This window comes from Podarcis filfolensis (genome assembly GCF_964270895.1).
Source record: "Podarcis filfolensis genome assembly, chromosome: 4".
NCBI lineage: Eukaryota > Metazoa > Chordata > Lepidosauria > Squamata > Lacertidae > Podarcis > Podarcis filfolensis.
The window spans coordinates 104,648,544-104,669,329 of record NC_139607.1 but is presented as its reverse complement, the minus strand read 5'-3'; the positions used below and the strand labels follow the sequence as shown (position 1 = coordinate 104,669,329).

Here is a 20,786-nt window from a genome sequence, read left to right as displayed (position 1 = left end):
CGGGGGGCGGGCGGCTGGGCCGAGGCTCGCTGAACCCCGCGGCCCGCTTCCCCCCGCAGGCTCCGGACGAGGCGGCGGGTCAGCGGGAGAGCTGGGCGCCGGCCTGCTTGGCGGCCGAGGCGGAGCCGGAGGAGGAGCCGGGCAGCTCCTGCCCGCCGGGGGCTCCCGACTCCGAGGATGAGACGAGCGGCGGCAGCAGCGATGGCGAGGAGAGCGGCGGCGGCGGCGGCGACGTCTACTTCTACTACACGGTGGACGAGCGCTGGATCGACTACCTGGAGCGGACGGAGGGCGGCGGCCTCATCCGGCACACGCGGCCCAAGGTGAAGAAGGGGCTGCGGGGGGGAGAACGGGAAGAGGGAGACCCCCGGCAGAGCAGGCGGCTGCCCGGGATGGGCCAGATCCAGCAGACGCTTCTCCTTGGGAAGCTGCCTGGGGAAAGGAGCCCAGAGAAAGGGACGGGGCTCTGGGGCGCAGCAGCCGAGAGTGTCCATGCCAGGCATCAGAGGGGGGGGGGGGCTGTGCAAGTTTTCGGTTTGGTCTTCTCTTTGGCTCAGGGCGGCTGGCAGGAGAAGAGGGTGATGCTGGCCAGGACCTTCAGGTTCTTCCTGGAAATGTCTGTGGCATCAAATGCTTGTGCTAAGCGTTTCTCAGGGGTGCAGCCAAGGGACTGTGCTGACCATAACAAGGGGGTTGGAGCGCATAAATTTAATGCCTTGTTCATGATATCTTTTTTTCCCCCTCACTGGAGGAATTTTTGAAGTCGGAGCACATTTTTCCTGTGCAGATTTTAAGTCTGCAATTCATAGAGGAGGGGCTGTTGGAGGCAACTAGCCACCATGGCTAAGCATGCTCTGCCCTGCACAGTAGGAGGCAGCGATGCCTCTGAAAACCAGATGCTGGAAGCCACAGATGACCAGGGGTGGGGGGAGTGTTGTTCTTGGGCACAGATTGTGCCTGGGGGTTTCCATAATGGGCATCTGGTTGGCCACTGTGGGGACAGAGGGCTGGACTGGACGGGCCTTCTGATCAGCAAGCCCAAGAGGGTCAGTGTGGTTTAGACCACACTCCCATTCACATCCCTTTTTGAATCTGCACAATGGGGTGAGCTTCTGTTGCTTTGTCCCAGATTCTGCCAACTTAGCAGTTTGAGAGCATGCCAGTGCAAGTACATAAATTGGTACTTCTGTGACAGGAAGGTAAATGGCATTTCCGTGCGCTCTGATTTCCGTCACTGTGTTCAGTTGTGCCAGAAGCGGTTTAGTCCTGCTGGCCACATGACCTGGAAAAACTGTCTGCGGACAAACACCGGCTCCCTCAGGGTGAAGCGAGATGAGCACGGCACCCCATCGTCACCTTTGACTGGACTTAAACTGGGGTCCTTTACCTTTACTTGATGGGCCATTGGCCTCATCCAGCAGGCTCTTGTGATTCTTGGGTGTGTTCTGGCCATCAAGGCTCCAAGGATGAAAGGCAAAAGCCGTCAGGTGGGGAGAGGGCTACTGCGTGCTGCATCTTTATTCCCCACCTCCTGTCCGTACGAGGTTGTTGTCCCAAAGCACAGTTTGTAGATCTGTGTTCTGAGAGAAAGTGTTCAGCCTTCCAGTCTTTTGGGGAGGCATGGGGGCCCTGGCATGGCTGCTGTGCGGTGGAGGCAGCAAGAAGGGTGCCCCACTTGACCTGATGCGGCGCTGTTCATCAGGAGGGGGCACTGCGTGCATTGCATAGCCTTTCTTCTTGTGGAGCTGAAGGTTTTCCTGGATCCGTGTGACTCCATTCCGCCCCATCTCTTTGCATTGCAGATGAAGCGCAAGTCAGAGAGCGGCCCGGATGGCAGAGCCCAGTCGCCTGGCAAGAAGCTGTGCAAGGGCTCCGAGAGGGGCAGGTGAGAAGGTTGCGGGTGGCGCTTGGGAGCTCCTGCAAGGTGCCGGGGGAGACAGGGGGTCTGTCTCCAGCAGGACTCTTGACTTGGGCCCCTGGCCATGGCATTCTCCTGACATACTTGCTTCCTCTCCAGAGTGCTGGGCCCCTGTGTCGCTAGCCCCACGGCCACCTTTGGGGATTTGCGAAACGCCAAGGCAGGCCAGGCGCGCTGCCGGCATGTCCCCCCAATGACACCACCCCCTGAGCTGCAGGACTGGCTGCGCACTTTCCAGGTGAGTGGCAGGCAGAGGCGCCTGTGTCTGTGTGATGCATGAGGCCCTCGGCTGGAGGCAGAGCAGGGCTGCGCTTTCTGGCTGGCTTGCAGCTGACCTTCCGACATTCAGCAAAGGCCTTTTTCCACGAGCCGGGCATTTGGCAGATGTGCTGTGGTGTGTTTCTCATTTCCTATTTTGTTTTAGGGATTTGATCTTAAAAGTGAGCTGATGCATTGGTGGTGTTTCAACATTTAGAAAGCTACAAAGCTTTTGCTTTGATTGCTTTTATGGGCTGCTTTGTGGCCTTGGTTCTGGCGCAGAGACGGGCTGCAATCCTGGGTTTTGCGCTTGATCTCCCCTTACTCCTTTCTCCCGCCAGCGCTGGAGCGGCCCAGAGAAGCTGCTGGCTCTGGATGAGCTCATTGACCGCTGTGAGCCTCCTCAGATCAAGCACATGATGCAAGTGATCGAGCCCCAATTCCAGCGCGATTTCATATCACTGCTGCCCAAAGAGGTGAGTGTCTTGTGGGTGGGGGACCTTGGAGGAAGAATGCAGGGCAGCCGAGAGAGGACAGTGGGGAGTTGTTGGCTGAAGGTGTTGGTGGAAGAATGAGCCTGCAGGGTGTTGTTAGAAAGCCTTTAGCAACAGGGCAGGAGATCAGAATCTGAGCCAAAGTCAAGAGGGGTGACAAGGGGACACGATAGGTAGTTGTAAAAGAAGTGAAGAAGTGTGCATGCACACAAAAGCTTATACCAGAACAAACTTAGTTGGTCTATAAGGCGGTATTGGACATTTTTTTTTAAAATTTTGACTGCGTCAGACCAACACGGCTACCTACCTGTGTCAAAAACAAATAAGAGTCAGAACTATTCATACCAGCTACACATTTTTAAAGTGTGCATGAAAACTCACAGAAACACTAGAATGAAGTAACAGAAAGAAACTGGAAAAAGAGAACTTTATCTGAAGTGCAAATGTGGCACCAGCAGGAAAATTGAGTAGAGCCAGTTGCTTTAGCAGGAGATGAGACACATCAGAGAAGGAGCTATTTGATTTGATTACAAGGCCTTGGAAAACTTTTAACGGCAAGAATCAAAGTTATCGGAGAACCTGAAGGCCTGGTGAGAAGCTAAGAGCCAGAGTTCAGTTCCTGCCAAAGAGGAGAAAAAGAAATGAGACAGGCAAGGGAAGGAGCAGCAGCAGAGGGCCTTGCAAGAGGGAGGAAGAACGAAGCAGCCCCAGAGAGGGAGGGTAGAAGAGCTTGGCCAAGAACAAGAGGCGGGTGTGCCAGGCCTTGTCTCTCCAAGGCAGCTGCTCAATGTGCAGCAGAAAGTGATGGAGAAGAGGAAAAAGTGGGTGTGTGGTAATTGGGCAGGGCCTCTGGGATCCAAAAGATTTCTGGGTGCTAAGGCAAAAGTTGGGCTTTATGCTCAAATTAGGCTTTAAAATGTAAACAGATGCAGAGTACAAAATCTTGGTTTTTTGAAAGTGATTGTTAAATGGTTTTTAATGGTGTTGTCATAAGTGGCAGATGGGCTGAACACTTTCAGTCAAAAGCTCCTTTTTCTTAATTTTTAAATATACAAACATTAAGGGGAGGCTGTCAAAGATGTCAAGGGAGAGAAGAGACAGCGGTCAATGGATTTAGCTCGCTTGAACGTCCGCGTACGTGAGCTAATGTAACGCACGCTCTCTCCCTGCCTCTCCAGGCCAAAGCAGAACTTCCCTTGTGAGGTGCAGGCTACCATTTTTAGAGCAAAAGTTGTGTCATAGGGAGCCCTCTGTAACACATCCAAAGAAAGCCAACTCAGACAGGAGTGGCAACGAGGACAATAAGAAATGGCAGGAGGATGCTTGGAGGGCAAGAGATTGGCCCAGATGGTCAGGACAGGGAGCTCAGCCGCAGACTCTGTGCTGGATTGGAAAGGCAGGAGAGGCCTTGTGGGCTGTGAAGCAGTTTGGGATTGCGTGGCCACAGTGGCCCTGACAGCTGCTGTGGGGGAGGAAGGTGTGGACCACGGGCTTTCCAAAAGGCCTTTGCCCAAGGCCTGGCTCTGATCCAGCTCTTTTCTTGGAGGAGCATTGGACGGCTGCTTCAGATGTTCGGCTGGTGAGGGTGAAAGGTCATCTAGATGGCAAAGTCTTCACATTGCTGTTGTGGACACGAGAAGCTGCCCAGCCCAGCCCCATGCTCTCCGTGCCTGGCTTGCCATTTGCACCCAGGGAGGCCTTTCATGGGAGGAAATCTTGTCCCTTTTGCAGTTGGCGCTCTATGTGCTCTCGTTCCTGGAGCCACGGGACCTGCTCCGGGCGGCGCAGACCTGTCGCTACTGGCGGATTTTGGCCGAGGACAACCTGTTGTGGCGGGAGAAGTGCCGCGATGCAGGTGAGGCTCAGCTCCTGCTCGGTGTTGCTTCCCGGCTGCCCTTGGGCCTCCTCCCTGTCACAGCCGCTTCTGCCTCCTGCAGGTATCGAGGAGCCCCTGAGTCTGCGCAAGCGCCGGCTGCTCAGCCCAGGCTTCATGTACAGCCCCTGGAAACTGGCCTTCCTGCGGCAGCACCGAATCGACATGAACTGGCGTGGCGGGGATGCCCGCCCCCCCAAGGTACCACCCTTGACCCCCGCCATTGGGGTGACGTGCTGCGGGGTTTACGAACCTGGTCATGGGCTAAGACACTACTCTGGGATCTCCGGGGTGGCTGCACGATGGGGACCAAAGAGCAGGCTCTGGAGGAAGAGCAACCCAATGCCTGGGTGCCCAGCTGGGTCCCAGTCCCTGTCCTATACCAGGCAGGGGCCAGGGCTCAGTGGTGGGCTGGGACAGACATGTGCCCCAAACTCTTGTGAGCCGCTGCTGCTGCTGCTGAGCTAGGTGGACCAGGCAAGCACCTTTGACTTCTGGCAAAGGAGATCCAGAAGGTAGAATAATTCTGGCTATTCACAAATGCAGGATGGGGGGGGGGAGACTTGGTTGCTCCTTGAATTGGGGCTGTCACTGGGGCTGAACCTCCAGCCCTTGCTGAATTTGAAGTCCGCCTGCTTGATGCCAGCTCCTGACCGCTGGGCCTGGTCTCAAGCCTTGGAGAACTCAAGGCCCCTGGGCTTGGGGAGGAAGCTGCCCCTTCCCTCAACCGCAGAAAGGGGGTGCAGGGTGATGCCGGCTGGCTTGCTAATTCTCTCCCTGGACCAGGTTCTGAAGGGCCACGATGACCATGTCATCACCTGCCTCCAGTTTTGCGGCAACCGCATTGTGAGCGGCTCAGATGACAACACGCTCAAGGTGTGGTCGGCTGTCACCGGGGAGGTGAGTCTGGGAAATGGTGCTGTGGGCGGGGGTGGCTGTGGCTCCGCCTTCCTGGCTCTGAGCATCTTCCTCCTCCTCCCGCAGTGCGTTCAGACCCTGGTGGGGCACACGGGGGGCGTTTGGTCTTCCCAGATGAGGGACAACATCGTCATCAGCGGCTCAACAGACCGCACCCTCAAGGTGTGGAACGCGGACACGGGCGAGTGCGTGCACACCCTCTACGGGCACACCTCCACCGTGCGCTGCATGCACCTCCACGGCAGCAGGTAGGTTGGAGGGGGGAAGTCGCTCCAGGGACCCCTCCTGCCCCTCCTGCCTGGGACTCAAGCTGCTTGTCTCTCCTCCCTTGGCAGGGTGGTGAGTGGGTCCCGGGACGCCACCCTCCGCCTCTGGGACATCGAGACAGGACAGTGCCTGCACGTGCTGATGGGCCATGTGGCCGCCGTCCGCTGCGTCCAGTACGACGGGCACAAGGTGGTGAGTGGCGCCTACGACTACACGGTCAAGGTCTGGGACCCCGAGACGGAGAGCTGCATCCACACCTTGCAAGGCCACACCAATCGCGTCTACTCCCTGCAGGTGAGGGACCCCGACCCCTTCCCTCCCCATCCCCTGAGTCGCACAGCCCCTCACTCCTCCCACCCCTCTCTTGCGCAGTTTGATGGGACCCACATTGTGAGTGGCTCCCTGGACACCTCGATCCGCGTGTGGGACGCCGAGAGCGGCAACTGCCTGCACACGTTGATGGGGCACCAGTCCCTGACCAGCGGCATGGAGCTGCGCGACAACATCCTGGTCTCTGGCAACGCCGACTCCACGGTCAAGATCTGGGACATCAAGACGGGCCAGTGTCTGCAGACCTTGCAAGGTGGGTGCTGCGGGCAGCTGGCTGGGCTGCAGGGACCTGAAACTCCCCATCGGCCCTCACAAAGTCCTGGGGAGGGGAAGGCTTTTCTCCCTCTGGGCAGAGGCCTGCCACCAGGGGTGTCCTCCAGGAAGAGGCGGCTGGGCACTTGTGGCTGGGCATGGCAGCTGATCTCTGCTTCTCACCTTCTTTGCCCCCCCTTCTGCAGGTCCCAGCAAGCACCAGAGTGCCGTCACCTGCCTCCAGTTCAGCTCCAAGTTTGTGGTGACCAGCTCAGACGACGGCACCGTCAAGCTGTGGGACCTCAAGACGGGCGAGTTTGTGCGCAACCTGGTGGCGCTGGAGAGTGGCGGCAGCGGGGGGGTGGTCTGGCGCATCCGGGCCTCCAACACAAAGCTGGTGTGCGCCGTGGGGAGCCGCAACGGGACCGAGGAGACCAAGCTGCTTGTTTTGGATTTTGACGTGGACCTGAAATGAGGAGGAGGGCTGGACTGGCAGGGGGGGCCTGCGGGACGGGCATCCCCCAAGGCGCGAGTGAGTGGTGCCTGGCCGCGCACCTTATTTATAGCCCGGCTGCAGGGCCCTGGGCGGCTGACAAAGCGGCAGAGCACCCAAGTCTGCTTTTTGTACACACTAATAATATATCACTTTATTTCTGTACATAGCTTTCTCTGTGTCATGTGGGTTAAGCCCGGGAGGGGGGCGGGGGCTGTCCTGGGGAGGGGGCTCTGGGGGAGGGGGCAGGGTGCTGCCTTTGCCCTGTGCTGCTGTCCCCCTCCCAGTGCAGGAGGCTGACGGCGTGGACACGCTGCTGGAGGCACAGCTCAGGGGCCATCTTGGAAGGCAGGCTCAGGTGCAGGGTGACGTGCTGGCTGCCCAGCGCCACAGGGACCTCGGGGACCCCCAGGTAGACGGGGCACAGGAACTTGTTGGCTGGGAGCTTGGGGGTGGTGCCAGCAGAGGCCATGTCCCAGGTCAGGCGGGCGGCCTGGATCCAGATGGTGGGCAGCGGGCAGGGCTCGGCCGTGCGGCTCTCCTGCAGCAGCCCACTGTGGGCCTTCCAAAAGGCATGGCGCAGCTCCAGCCCGCTCAGATAGATGCCTTTCTCGGGGGCGCTGGTGGGGGGTGGCCCACTGGGAAGGACCTGGCAAAGGAAGGCAAGAGGGAGGGGGAAAGGGGGCGCTCAGGGACCGGGGCTGCTGGGCTTGCCCCTGTGCCCACCCCCATGCCCGGCCTCCCCTCCCTACCTGTTGGTGCAGCTGGTAGCGGTGCAGCTCCTGCCTCTCCACGCGAGCCCTCTCTTGCAGCACGGCCAGGAGGAGGCGGCGGGGCTGGTGGAAGGCAGCCAGCTGGTAGTGGGCCACGAGCGGCCCGCTGATGGAGCCCAGGTAGCTGCACAGGAGCTGGGTCCGCTGCTTGAGCGTCTGCAGCCAGGCCGGGGGGGCCTGGGGGCCGGTGAGGGCGTAGGGCAGCCAGGGGCTGGGCAGGCGGCCCTGCTTCAGGTGGTAGAGGATGGTGCTGCAGCGGCGGGAGGAGCAGGGCTCCCTCTGCAGGCACTCCTGGGCGCAGCTCAGGTCGCGGCCCACCTGCTTCAGCAGGGCCAGGAGGATGCCCGCCTCCTCAAGCAGGAAGCGCTGCAGGGGGCGCGGCCGGGGGCGGGCTTGCCCTTGCGGGGGGCACCCCTTCCAGCCCACCTCCCAGCCGCACTCGCTCAGCTGCTCCTGCAGATCCTGCACCAGCCGGATCCCGTCCCGCAGCAGCTGCTCCAGGGCACCTGTGTGCGGGCGGCAGGGGGCCCGGCAGGGCTGCCACAGGCCCTGGGAGGCCTGCAAGGCCACCAGCAAGGCCTGGCTCCGCTCCGCCAGCATCCGCTGCTGCAGCGCGCTGCACAGGCCGATCCTGGCAGGCTCCATAGGGCTGGGCAGCTGCTCGAAGCCGGCCTGGGTGGCGGCGGCCGCCTCCTCATCCGTGTTCCCTACAGGGTGCAAGGAAAGGGAGGGGGATCAGCAGAGCACCCAGCGCCCCCACCGGCAGGCTCTTCCCTGCCCTCTTCAAAGACATTAGCCAATTCATGAAGGGCCCCACAATGGCCACCCACAATGGTCACAGCTGGAGGAAGCAAGGCTTCCAAATACCCCTTGCCGGAAACCGCAGGCGGGGAGGGTGTTGCTCTTGGGCTTGAGTCCTGCTTGCGGGTTTCCCGCAGTGAGAACAGGATGCTGGGCCGGACCCAGCCGGCTCGTCTGATCTTCTCTCACCTGGGTTGGGGCAGCCGACGACTTTGGCCACAAGCTGCTGGAGGCTGGAGGCTGGCTGCAGGGGGGAGGCAGGAGCCAAGCAGGCCTGGCACAGGCTCTGCACCACTTGGGCATCACCGCTGTCCAGGATGTGGCCCCCGTAGAGCATGGTCCCTGCAGAGGCACAAGAGCCAGCCGTGTTTCGGAGGGGGCCTTCAAGGCCTTGGCTCTTGCAGGCTGTCCCCTTGAACCCCTCACTCAGCCCTGTGTCCATACCGGCCAGCTCCTGCAGGGCTTCCTGGGCTCCCTCTGTTAGGCAGTTCAGCCTCTCCTGGATTCTGAGCCCGGCCAACACTTCCCCGTGGCTCCTGCAAGGGCAGCACAATCTCAGGCACAGGGCAGGGTCAGAGCAAAAACCGCACTCCTGGCATGCCAGAGTGAGGACCGTCTTGGCCCGGGGGGGGGGGGGCTGCTCTCAACTTTCTTAGGGTCCCAGCAGCTGAGAGGAAGAGCCCTTGGACAGTGGAACAGAAGACCTGGGCAGGGGACGGGCCTCTCCTTCACTGAAGGATTTTAAGCAGGAGTCTTTAGCTGTGATTCCTGCATTGCAGGAGCTTGGACTAAAGGACCCTTGGGGTGCCCCTACAATTCTGGTTCTATGAAAGATTCTTGGGTAAACTTCATTTTGGGATCAGTGGGAAACAGGTTAAGAAACAGGAAGTAAGAATAAATGGTGGTTCTCCCAATTGTGGGGTGTACAAAGTATTCCAGTGTGGCAGCCATGAAAAAGGAAATTTGCATGCGAGGGATCAGTAGGAAAGGAATTGAGAATAAAACTGCCAGTATCATCATGCCGTTTCAGGAATCTGGTGTGTGCCCACATTTGAAGAACGATATACAGTTCTGGGCACCTCCTCTCCCCTCAAAAAGGTTATTGCAGAGTTGGAAAAGATTCAGGAGGGGCTCCCTAAGGGGGTGGAGCGACTCCCTTACAAGGAAAGGAGACAGCATTTGGGACTTTTTAGTTCAAAAAGTGAGGGGCAACATGGCACATGGTAAGTGGAAAGGGGAAAACTTTCTCCCTCTCTCGTAACCCTCAAACGCATAGATGTCCAATGAAGCTGAATGTCAGAAGGGCAGATGGAAGAAAGTTCTTCCTGCAGCACAGAGCCAGACGATGGCTCTCGCAGGAGGCAATGGCAGCCACCATCTCTAAAGAGGAGCCACAATGGCAATCCTCTTCCTCCACCATTGGGGGAGCTGCTAGAAACCGCGGGAAGGGAGAGGGCTCTGGGGCTCCTGTTGTGCCTCTGGTTGGCCACGTGGGAACCGGAGGCTGGGCTAGATGGCCTGATCCAGGCGGCAGCTCTTACACCCTCTGTGCTGTGCAGGACTGATGCTGGGACCTGTGCTTTTTAACTTTTTTTGTGAGGGTTGTGTGAGCAGTAAGGTTCCCAGGTTTGCTGTTGATACGAAATTGTTCAGGGTGATTAAACTCCAGCGGGATTATGAGGAACTCCAAAGGGGCTATCAAAATGGCAAATGCAATTCAAGGCAAGGAAAAGTGATGAAAGGTAAAGGTAAAGGGACCCCTTACCATTAGGTCCAGTTGCGGACAACTCTGGGGTTGTGGCGCTCATCTTGCTTTTTATTGCAAATGCAATACAGCTCAAGGAAAAGTGATGTACTTTGGGGCAAAAGAAACCCCCAACAAGTGGGGTCTGGACTGCTGTGGCCAATGCAAGAATGAGCTCATGGGGTCCCTTCCTGCTCAGGACCTTCTTGGTTGGTCACTGTGAGAACAGAAGGCTGACTAGATGGAGCCCCTCTGGCCTGATCCGGCTGCTGCAGGACTCCTTAGGTTCATCCTACTTGGCAGCTTCCATGGGTGCGTCCCGGGTACCCTCCAGTTCACCTGCTCAGGGGAGCCCTGTCGAATTCTGTGAGGCACAGGTAAGGGGTCTTCCTCCTGCTGCTGCCAGAAAGGGCTGCAGGGAGAAAGCCCTCAGCCTTTCCCTGGCTGCCTGTCAGCTGGGAGATCCAAGCCCTCATCCGCTGCTGCTGCTGCTGCTTCCCACTCTGCTCCCCCCCCCCCTTGCAGCCAGCAGCCCCCTCTGTGGCAACCCTGTGGGCAAGGACTGGTTTGTTAGCCCACACAGGCAGCTCCAAGAGCAGGGGAAGAATGGGGAGCCCACAGGTGGCGATTCAGGGTGCTTTCCAAGTAGCATAAAGCAGAGGAGGAGTTTCCAAGCTCCCATGAGATGTACTGGCAGGCCCTTTGCCTCGCTGCTGGACAGGGCAAGCACCTCCTTCACTCACCACAGGTATGTCTCTGCCTGGGTCCACTGGGCATAGGTCTGCCTGTAGAGCAGGACCCCGTAGAGGGCGAGGAGGGGCAGCCGCTGCTCTGTGTCGAGGTTCTGGGTTCGCCCCTGCAGCCAGTAGTGGCTGCGTGCCAGGATGCCCTTCAGCTCCAGTGGCATATCGCAGAAGAGGGAGGTGGCACTGCGCTTCAGGAGTTCTGTTGGCACAGAAGAGAATCAACCACCACAGCAGAGGCCGGGAGGGACAGTAAGGACAGCCGAGGCCATCAGAAGTTGCTCAGCTTCTGTTTCTCCCGCAGAGGCAGGCGGAAGGCCCTGTGGCAGAGCCCAGATGACAATGAGCAAGAGGGAGCGGGTCCCTGGGAGAGAGAGAGATGCAAAGGGGGGCAGTGGGCCCCTCTGGCTGTGCCCCCCTGCGGCATCAGCCTCCCTCCCTCCTCCCTGGCCTGGTACCTGGCATGGAATGAGGGGCGTCAGCTGCAGTGATGAGCCACAGGCGGAACTTGGTGTGGATCTCGAGGCCTCCCCCTGGGACCTTGCCTGTGCAAAAAGAGGGCAAGGTGAGAGGGGCTTTGGCCTGGGGGGAGAGAGACACCTCCCACTGCTTCCATCCGCCTCACCTGAGGATTTCACCAACTGGTCCAGCAGCTGCAGCAAGTCGGGGTCCCAGTGCTCCTGGAGGTGGCAGTTGGTCAAGACCAGCCACTTGCCTCTCTTGCTGCAGATGGGCAGCGTCCGCCAAACCCGCTTGCAGGCATCTGGGGTGCCAAAGGAGATAACTACCACACTTCCCTATGGGGGTGCGGCCTGGTTACTTGCTCTGTCCTCCCAGAGGGACCCAACTGACACCTGCACCCATTGCCCCTTCCCCTCCTTGTCCCCGGCTCACCCCTCGTCCCCGCTGGGTGGCCATCTGCTGGATCCAGAGGAGCGGGTGCATGAAGCAGCCTGGAGAGCTGGCTGAGGGCGTGTGGAAGATGATGGGCTTGTTGGCCCGGCTGTAGGAGTATGGGTAGGTGATGGCCATTTCCTCAGTGAGAGACCAGCCCAGCGAGCAGGTGGTGAGGGCCGAGACCACGCTGCTCATGGCAGAGGGACACAAGATGCGCCACAGGATGGCGCGCTGGAAAGGCCTGAGGTGGGTGTGGCTGGGACACAGGGCCAGCCCCACCATGGTGGAGTGCAGGCGGAAGTACTCCTGCCACTGGGTGGCCTGCCCAGCCAGGGAGGCCTGCAGCCCCTGGAACCCAGGAACGTTCTCCAGCAAGCCGCACTCCTCCCAGGCCTCCGCGCTCACCCAGCTGGGGCAAGGACCCCCGGCCGGCGGCTGCAGGAGCTCCTTGGCCGCCGACTCCCGCAGGCCCTGGCAGAAGGCCAGCCACTCCAGCGGGGTGATCTCCCCAGAGACCTTCAGCGTGGCCACGGCCCCCAGGAAGAGGTAGAGGAGGCGGTCCATCTCCCGCAGGCAGGGCACCGCCTCGGTGAGGCAGTGGTGGAGCACGGCCTTGCTGAGCTCCAGGAGGCGCGACTCCAGCGACTCCTGCTTGGTGGTCTCCTGGCGCTTGGTGGAGAGCAGCGCCTGGCGCACGCGGGCCATGCAGGCGCTGCTGGGGAAGCTGTAGGAGGGGTGGAGGCGGCAGACCTGCTGCAGGGCCAGGTGCAGGGCCACGCCCAGGCGGGGCACCATCCGGTACTTGTTGCACAGCGCCGCCTGGTCCTGGTGCTGGGAGACCATGTGCTGGTGGGTGGCGTGCAGGGCCTGGATCTGCGTCTGCAGCAGCCGCACCATCGGCATGAAGTTCTCCTCCTCCAGCAGAGAGCGCTGCGGCTGGGCAATCAGGGCCACCAGCTCCTCCTGCGGGGAAGGGCCACGGGGCTGGGCTGAGCGGCCTCTCCACGGCCGCCCCACCTCCCCACGCCAAGCCACAGGAGCCCCTGCCTCACCTCCGTGGCCTCCAGCTTCCCCTCCAGCTGCAGGATCCCAAACTGCAAGGCCTGCTGGTTCTTCAGGATCTCCTTCCGCTCGGCCCGCAGGACCTCCACCAGCAGCAGCTCCTCCAGCGCCTCCTGGCTGAGGCTGAGGTCAATCACGTTCAGGCTCTTGAGCAGCTCGTGGTCCACCTCTGCAAAGAGGAGCCAGGCGGGAGGCAGGGCCCAGCCGTCCCAGTCACCCACCTGCCTGCCACTCTCGGCCGATGGCTGGCTGCGGGGTGGAGGCACCTTTGGCTCTTGTCCCCCCACACTTTGGGGAACCCAAGTAGGTTGCTGCCGTGCTTTGACAGTGCAGCTTCCAATGCTGGGCGAGAGATCTGCTGACTCTAGCTTTGCTTCCACCCACAGCAACTGGAAGTTTCCAAAGCCTCTCACCCTCTCTGAGAGGGGAGCCGAAGATGGCTCTCAGGGTGAGCAGCGAGTGGCTGAGCCGCCTCCACCCACCTCAGCTCCCTGGGGAGGGATTCCACAGATGAGAGCCAGGAGGGCACTTGGGCACCTCCCTTACCTGCAGCCAAAGCCTCCAGAGGCAGCTCAGTGCACAGGTAGAGGCGGAAGCAGGGGGGCACCTGCGCCAGGTCCTCCACTGACTTTGAGTGGAGGGCACCTCCAAACGATTCCTTCTGCATCAGCTCCTTGAGGGCTGGGCACCAGGGGACGTTCTTTTCAAAGTCCGTCAGCAACACAGGGGTGCCTGTGAGGAGGTGGGAGCCAAGCAGCACATTTGCCTGAGCTCCCGGAGGTGCTGGTGAAAGAGAACTGCACCCTCCCAGGGGGCTGCCAGCGGCAGGGGACCACCTTCCTCTGCTCACCAAGGCTGGCTGCTTTGCAGAGGTTCTGCTCCAGGTCTGGGTCTGTGAGCGACAGGACCTCCAGGTTGTCTTCCACGATCTCTATGGAGCTGCCCTGCTCCACCGTGTCCGGCACCAGGTCAGAGATGGCATAGACCTGAGAATCCGCTGTAAAGAGGGGTTGGATGAGAAGCTGCCCGCAGGCAAGGCCATGTGCCTGACACCCCCCCCCCCGCACACCCCACTCACCCTCTTCCATAGCTCTGGATGTCAGCAGCCAGAGATAGGCCTGCTTGTCGGGGTCCACCAGCAGAGGCCAGCGGTGAGCCTGCGTGTGGGTGCTGGAGAGCAGGATCATGCCGACCAGGCGGCTGCTGGGGACCTTGGGCTTGTGGACTCGATCCCAGAGCCGCTGCTCTGGAGGAGAGCTGAGCAGGGACGCCAGATGCAGGGGCTGTTGCACAGCCAGCAGCAGATCACTGTGGGAGGCTGGGCCAGGGCAGGGCAGCTCCTTCTGCAGGAGCCGCCTCACGTCGTCTGGCCCGAGGGGGCCCCAGGCCCCGGCACACACCGCCTGCCACTTCTCCAGCAGCTCCTCCCGCCGCTGCGGAGGGAATGGGCCCAGGTAGGAGAGGCTGGCTGCGGAGAGGAGGGCATCGCCATAGACAGTAGTGCGCTGGGATTCCAGGTTCTAGGAAGGAAAGCAGAGGCGCCAGAGGGCTGAGTTTGGGAGAACGGCACCCTCGCCTCGCAGGGCACCGGGGGGGGGGGGACATGGGTGGACAGCCGCCCGCCCCTCTTACCCTTGTGACAGTTGTCCAGCTGGCCATGTGCTCGGCCACGGAGCTCTCGACGGTGGTGGCCTCCTCTTTGGCCTGCAGGGAGTGGGTGAGCTGGTGCATCAGCTTCTCCTGGCGCTCCTGCTTCTGCTTCAGCTCCTTGATGCGCAGCTGGGTGGCATCTCTCAGGTATTCCGAGTGCAGGCGCCGGTCGCCCAGCTCCACCTTCTCTGCGTTGATCTGGGCGTCGCAGTACTTTAGCCGTGCGATGGTCGGCTGCCAGTCGAGCAGGGCCCAGTGGTACCAGTAGGTGGCCGAGATCCACTGGAAGAGGGCGGCAGCAGCCTGGCTGGCACTGGATATGCTGCTCTCAGAGATGCGCTCGTGAGTCACAGCCCGGCCCAGGGCCTCAAAGAGCTCTGTGGTGAGGCTGTCCTTGGGGTAGAAGACAAGATCCTAGAGGGGAAGCAGAGGGAGGGAATGGGACCCTGCCTGGCTTTTTCACCAAGGAATGATGGGCAAGAAACACTAGGCTGCTTGTATTAAAATGCCCCAAGCTAAAACAACCGGTTGCTTACCATGAAGATGGGCCAAAGGGGAGCACCTTCTCCAGCAGTTCCAGAAGCACCCAGGGGACTGAGGGGGTCTTCCAGCCTGTCCACCTCGCCAGCTCCTGCACATGGCCTCTCCTCTGCCTGGCTTCCCTGCCCCTTTGGTCATAGAGCATGGGAGCCACTCCAGAGGTGCCCAGGCCTGTGCAGAAATGAGTTTTTTTGCCATTTCCCCTCCCATTCACCCAGTCTGGAGAGGCCCGTTTGGAGCTCTTCACAGTCTCTACTTGTTTTAACAACTCTGAACAGTTTAGTATTGTCCGCAGACTTGGCCACCCCACTGCTGAGCTCTAACTCTGAGTCGTTTGTGTGCAAGTTAAAAAGCTCGTGTCCCGATCCTGACCCTGTGTGCTTCTCTGTTCTTGGGTGCAGCCCTCCTTGAAAACCAAACCATAGATATTAAACTCATCAAAAGAAATAAAGCAAATACCATGCAAGGAAGGAATTACTAACCAGAGATGTGTAAGCATTTACTGTTAACAACCAGTATGTATCAGAAAGCAACAGAAAGAAAATAAATTAAAGACAAAAATGGTTCAACAGAAGTGACTGAACCTAACAGATATATCCAAAATACAGTCAGAATTGTTCTTGGTCTCTCTCATTTTCTTGCAGAGGAGGGGGAAGAAAGATCTGCCTTGCTTTCACTGGATCCTGCCTCCATCCACTCTCCTCTGGTTGATCATAGCTTGAGGGGACTCCAGAGTCCCTTGGAGGAGCAAAAGGCAAGCTCCACTTTTTCTACAACCCTTGAGGGATAATTTTATATATACAGTATAATGTTTTATTCCTTAAGGATATTTCCCATGCTTCGTGAGGACTGCAGTGATGTGTTTGCAGTATCTCTGTTGTGCTCACTTTCCTGCTCTCTTACTGCAGCTGATAGTTTCAGGTGTTTTTTTTTAAATAATATTTATTAAAGTTTTAAGGGTTACAAAAAGTTTAAAAACATCATTTTAAACAAAAAACAATACAACACATCACAATAAATAAAGAAAAAGGGATGAGATACAAAAAAAGAAAAAAACAGAAAAATAAAATCCATTAAACAAAAAAAACAAAACAAAGAAAAATACAACAAATCTTCCCATTACTTATCTTTCATTAGCTTATTTCCTTGACCTCCTCACACCTCCCTTTTTTGTATTCTAGTTTGATTATCTACTTCAGCAAATCCTTTCCATCTTTTCAAATTTTAGTCCTGTAATTTATCTTAGTATAATGTAACTTTACTTTCCCTCCTTTCGCCAATTAACAGTCAGTTTTTCCCAAATCCTTTGTATCATTTCTGCTAAAGCCACATAACATCATTCCAACATCCTTCTAACATTCATTAATTTTACAATGTTTCTGTAAATAGTCTTTAAATTTCTTCCAATCTTCCTCCACCGACTCTTCTCCCTGGTCTCGGATTCTGCCAGTCATTTCCACCAGTTCCATGTAGTCCATACCTTCATCTGCCATTCTTCCTGGGTGGGTAGATCTTGTGTCTTCCAGTACTTTGCAATAAGTATTCTTGCTGCTGTTGTAGCATACATAAAGAAAGTTCTATCCTTCTTTAACACCAATTCTATTCCTTCTCAGCAGAGCAACCAAATCTCCATAATTGGACCTAAGGTCCAAAAGGTATTTCGGGATATCTTTGAATATTTCCACTCTTGACTGCAATATTCCCAAGGTCTTCTGAAAGTGCCAACCCAAAATTTTATCTCTCTCTTCTTTAGATCGGAGGGTAATCAAACAATCTCTTACTCTATTCTTCTTCCCTCCTCTTCCAAGCCTAAAGGCACTCACGATTTTCACTCCTTCTTGTTCCAAATCCAGATTCCAAAACTCTGCAAATTCCTGCGTAAGAAATTCTATCAAACTATCCTTCTCCAATTCAGCTACAGCTCTGATCCCCAAGTTCGTCTGTTTTTCCTTAAGCTCAATCATAGAAAGAATCAACTTATGGTCCTCAACTTGTCTCTGTATATCTGGGACTCTCTTTGTTTCCAATTGAGTTACCTTGACTTCCACAGCAGCAACCTTTCCCTTAGTTTCCTCTGCAATCTGACGGGTCGAAGTAGATTCCTGTATCAATTTCTGTATGGCTTCTATGTTGGTATTCACCTTTTGTCCCAAACTATTTATACTTTCTGTATTTATATCAATTTTGGTATTTGCAGCGTCCACCTTCGCATTTGACGCATCCACTTTTACATTTCTCGCATCTACCTTCCTGCTAAGTTTTTCCAAAAGATTCATTTATCTTACCTAATGCAATTGCTAAAGCTTCTTCTGATGACAAAGCTTCTTCTGATGACATTCCTCTTGGTTTGGGTTGTGTTGGTACAGCTGCAGGTGAGGCAGAAGGACCAGATGCTGACGCTCTTCGCTGCCAAGACTTCCCAGATCTTGTTTTTTCTGGGAGTGACGAATCTACTTTTTCTTTCCCATCTGCCATAACACTCAGAAAGTCCAAGGTCAATCCCACAGTCAGGCAGTTTTATCTTTCTAGTGGAAAATTCCCCTGATCCAGCTCTTATAACAGTTTCAGAAACTTCCTCTAGGGGGAAACAGTTACAATCCGTACTTGTATTGATCCAAAATAACTCCTTTTAAAACATAACTCAAGCAGGAAATTTAGTTTTGATTTTCAGTTACTTTTTTCTCCCTTTTAAAGTCAGAGGGGGACAGTTAGAAACAGTTAAAAACAATGTATCTCTCTTTGACAGCTAGCAGTCAGAGCGCATTTCTGATACGGCAGCCTTATTGTCCTATTTGCAGCCCGTTCCCAGGTTCTGAGCAGTGGAATTTTAGCTTCCTTCCTTCTCTCTCGCAGGTATATATAGTCCAAAACTCCCCCCCCCTTCTCCTGCTTCCCAGGTGGGGATTTACTATTTTTTGAGGTTGAAATTAATCCTTTCCAATCGGCTTTCCAAGACTCTAGCTTGCAGCCTCTTTGCTTTGTTCTATTTACAAAAGCGGAAGGCGGACTTCCTGTTTATGCCTCCCCGCTACAATTCCGAATTGAATCTTTCTTCTTTTAAAAGTTTCCAATTTGTTCTACTCACGGGTAGTATCTTTTAGAGTCCAATTGTCCACAGGAAAAAGTCAGCGCTCTCCGGCAACGGCTGTGCGGCTTCACTCCGTGGAAAAAGCAGTCGATTCACAGCACCGCGCTGCTCACCCCACTTCGCTCCGGAGCCCCGAAAACGGGTTTCCCCGCGAGTAGGGGAGGCGCAAAAGGTGCCCGCCGAATCCCACGTTCACAGGCTTCACCCGCCTGTGATTTCTGAAGGGTCTCCGCCTTCGCCGTGACGGCTAGACCCGGTTTTCACGGAGTAAATTCCTCTTAGTCAGAGGAATTCCGCCATTACCGATGGCGCTAACCCGGAAGTCTGGTAGTTCCATGCTAATCAAATCCACATTTGCTGTTTCGCTAGCCATGCCTCCCCACCCCCTCCCAGGAGGAAACAGGCTGCTTTTGCCCCTCCCTTTGTCAAGGACGGCGCAGCTGGAACAGCCTCTTGGTCTAGGCTAGGGTCTCTCTCTCCCCAGGCGGGCCGGTCCAGAGGGGAAGCGGGGCCTTGAGGCTCTGGCTGCTGGGCCACAGGAAGGGCTCTGGGCCTCACCTCATAGAAGTTGTCCCTGTTGAGGAGCAGCTTTGCATTCTCCCAGCCCGGCTCCTGCTCAAACATCAGGCAGAGGATGTCCGTCACCATGACCACAGTCTCTGGCGGCTGGCGATAGCTGCGCAGCTCCTCAATGTCCTGCACCCGCAGCATGGCCAGGGCCTCCTTGTAGTCCTTGTTCACCTGAGAAGAGAAGGGTCACTCTGGGATGAGGCGGGCAAGGGCCTTCAGGCCGGGCTCTCCTCACCTGCCCCCTCTGCCACACCTGCCCTCCAGATGGCAGCTGCAGGAGGGCCTGGTGACTGAGCAAGACCTTCCTCCCCCCCACGTGCCCCCATACCTTCCTCATGGCCAGCTCCCTCCCCTTCTCCAGAGCATCCCGCTCCTTGGTAAGAGCATCGATACGCGCTTCATACAGTTCACACTCCTTCTCCTGCTGCTTCAGCACCTCCTGCTCCCGCTCCACCTCCCGCTGACTGCAGATCACTTGCTGCAAGGCAAGGAGGATGGGTGGGGTGAAAGGTGACCACCCTAAAGCCACCAACCCCCTAAACCGCAGCAGTATCTCCAGGACACCTGGCTGCCGCTGGCTCAGGCCACATCCAGTCCAGTGACCAGTTCTCACTGTGGCCGGCTCTGGTGCTCCTTGTGGGAAGCGCACTGGCACGATGGGTGCCCAAGAGCCTCTCTCACACATAGCAGGGGGCAGCCTTCTCTGATGAGGTGCATCTGCCTCAGTTAGAACTAACATAGAAGTGGGAGTTTAAAATATCCCTGTTCAGCCTAGCACTGAGGAAAATTCACTGTTTTAAAAATCTGTGTATTGCTTTTGATTGTTTTGCTATTGTTTGCTGTCCTGGGCTCCTTTGAAAGGAAGCGGGGAGGGATAAATAACTAAGAAATGATCCACCACAACTTGGATTCTGGGCCCTCTGACACCAGAGAGACCACGGCCATCCTCACGGGAAGACACACCTCTCGACTCTGACCTTTGTCAGCTAAAGGATTTTGCTTTGTGGGACCCACCTTGCTTTTATATATTTAGATACTTATATACCACCAATTCATACCATAAAATATAAATTAACATCAAAGTCACTAGCCAATCAAATTCAAGCAGTTGCATAGGCTAGTCTGCATAAAAGAAGTCTTCAAGAGACACTTGGAAATCCAAAGCCAGAGTGGCTCCCGCGTCTCTGCTGGAAGAGGGCTCCTCAGCTTGGGACTGGCAGCGCTGAATGCCCGACTCCTCAGGGAGGCCAGTTTGGCCCCTGCAAGACAGCAGACAACCAGCAGCACTCCTCCAGGTGACCTGCGATGGAGCTGGGACCCAAGGGCTCCTCGAGTTGTCAAGGGCTTCATATATTAACACAGGACCCTTCAAACTGACCCACGTGTGTGGGCAGACAGTGCAGATGCCCCTGTCAGCAGCCAGGATGTGACCTTCAGTGCTAGCTGGAGCTTCTGGACCAAGCTCACAGGCAACACCTCATTGCAGTAGTCCAGCGTGTGGGCTGCGGTGGTTGGATCATCCAGATTTGGCTGCAGCTAGCTGGTCAGAGGCATTCCTAGCCAGTTGCTGGAGCCTCTACTGAAAAATGTACCCAGGAGTACCCCAAGCTATGTGCCTGCTCTTTCAGAGAGAGGGCAGCCCTGCCCAGAGCAGGCAACTGATCTGTCTCCTGGGCATGGAAACCACCTTCCCAGACAGCCTCTGTCTCCCCAAGATTCAAAACACCCAACATGCTGTGAGCCAGGTTTGCCTCTATGGTTTGTCCATAGAATCATAGAATCATAGAGTTGGAAGAGACCACAAGGGCCATCGAGTCCAACCCCCTGCCAAGCAGGAAACACCATCAGAGCACTCCTGACATATGGTTGTCAAGCCTCTGCTTAAAGACCTCCAAAGAAGGAGACTCCACCACACTCCTTGGCAGCAAATTCCACTGTCGAACAGCTCTTACTGTCAGGAAGTTCTTCCTAATGTCCAAATTCACTTTCTATAGTTTCTAACCCTCCACAATAGAATGGGATAAAAGACGATGTCCCCTTTCTTCCTGATTCCATTCTGAATATTAGATTAGAGAACTGATTAGATTAGAGAACTGGGCCAAAACAAACAAGATG

The 20,786-nt window shown here is 56.6% G+C and overlaps 2 protein-coding genes across 4 annotated transcripts in view; one reads left to right on the top strand and one right to left on the bottom strand.

Annotated features, from left to right (window-relative positions):
• Positions 1-87: 87 nt before the first annotated feature.
• Positions 88-6,968, top strand: LOC310760824 (F-box/WD repeat-containing protein 7-like). The gene is made up of 11 exons (XM_083610020.1): positions 88-323; positions 1,803-1,885; positions 2,018-2,156; positions 2,518-2,652; positions 4,402-4,525; positions 4,608-4,744; positions 5,330-5,443; positions 5,528-5,709; positions 5,797-6,022; positions 6,101-6,311; positions 6,517-6,968. Exons 2-11 carry the CDS (start codon positions 1,803-1,805, stop codon positions 6,783-6,785), a joined length of 1,620 nt encoding a protein of 539 aa, XP_083466146.1. The 5' UTR covers positions 88-323; the 3' UTR covers positions 6,786-6,968.
• The window catches only part of DNHD1 (dynein heavy chain domain 1), a 57,579-nt gene continuing 43,722 nt past the window's right edge, over positions 6,930-20,786 (bottom strand). The window contains exons 29-43 of one of the 3 annotated variants that reach the window (XM_083609366.1): positions 19,000-19,149; positions 18,660-18,842; positions 14,456-14,887; positions 13,902-14,343; positions 13,674-13,820; positions 13,370-13,555; positions 12,814-12,992; positions 11,759-12,724; positions 11,490-11,661; positions 11,323-11,409; positions 10,865-11,066; positions 8,822-8,913; positions 8,567-8,719; positions 7,556-8,283; positions 6,930-7,452 (exon numbers count right to left, since the gene is read on the bottom strand). In XM_083609366.1, the coding sequence (XP_083465492.1) occupies positions 6,994-7,452; positions 7,556-8,283; positions 8,567-8,719; positions 8,822-8,913; positions 10,865-11,066; positions 11,323-11,409; positions 11,490-11,661; positions 11,759-12,724; positions 12,814-12,992; positions 13,370-13,555; positions 13,674-13,820; positions 13,902-14,343; positions 14,456-14,887; positions 18,660-18,842; positions 19,000-19,149 (4,578 nt within the window). In that variant the 3' untranslated portion in view covers positions 6,930-6,993. Of the gene's footprint in view, positions 7,453-7,555; positions 8,284-8,566; positions 8,914-10,864; positions 11,067-11,322; positions 11,410-11,489; positions 11,662-11,758; positions 12,725-12,813; positions 12,993-13,369; positions 13,556-13,673; positions 13,821-13,901; positions 14,344-14,455; positions 14,888-18,659; positions 18,843-18,999; positions 19,150-20,786 lie in introns of all 3 variants that reach the window. The other 2 variants (XM_083609365.1, XM_083609367.1) reach the window with 2 other exon arrangements.

Bases quoted from the DNA above. Each gene is read 5' to 3' on its own strand.
- LOC310760824 (XM_083610020.1), top strand. From the start codon at position 1,803: ATGAAGCGCAAGTCAGAGAGCGGCCCGGATGGCAGAGCCCAGTCGCCT. The intron at 4,526-4,607 runs GTGAGGCTCAGC...TGCCTCCTGCAG, and splicing joins GGAGAAGTGCCGCGATGCAG to GTATCGAGGAGCCCCTGAGT. The intron at 5,444-5,527 runs GTGAGTCTGGGA...CTCCTCCCGCAG, and splicing joins GGTCGGCTGTCACCGGGGAG to TGCGTTCAGACCCTGGTGGG.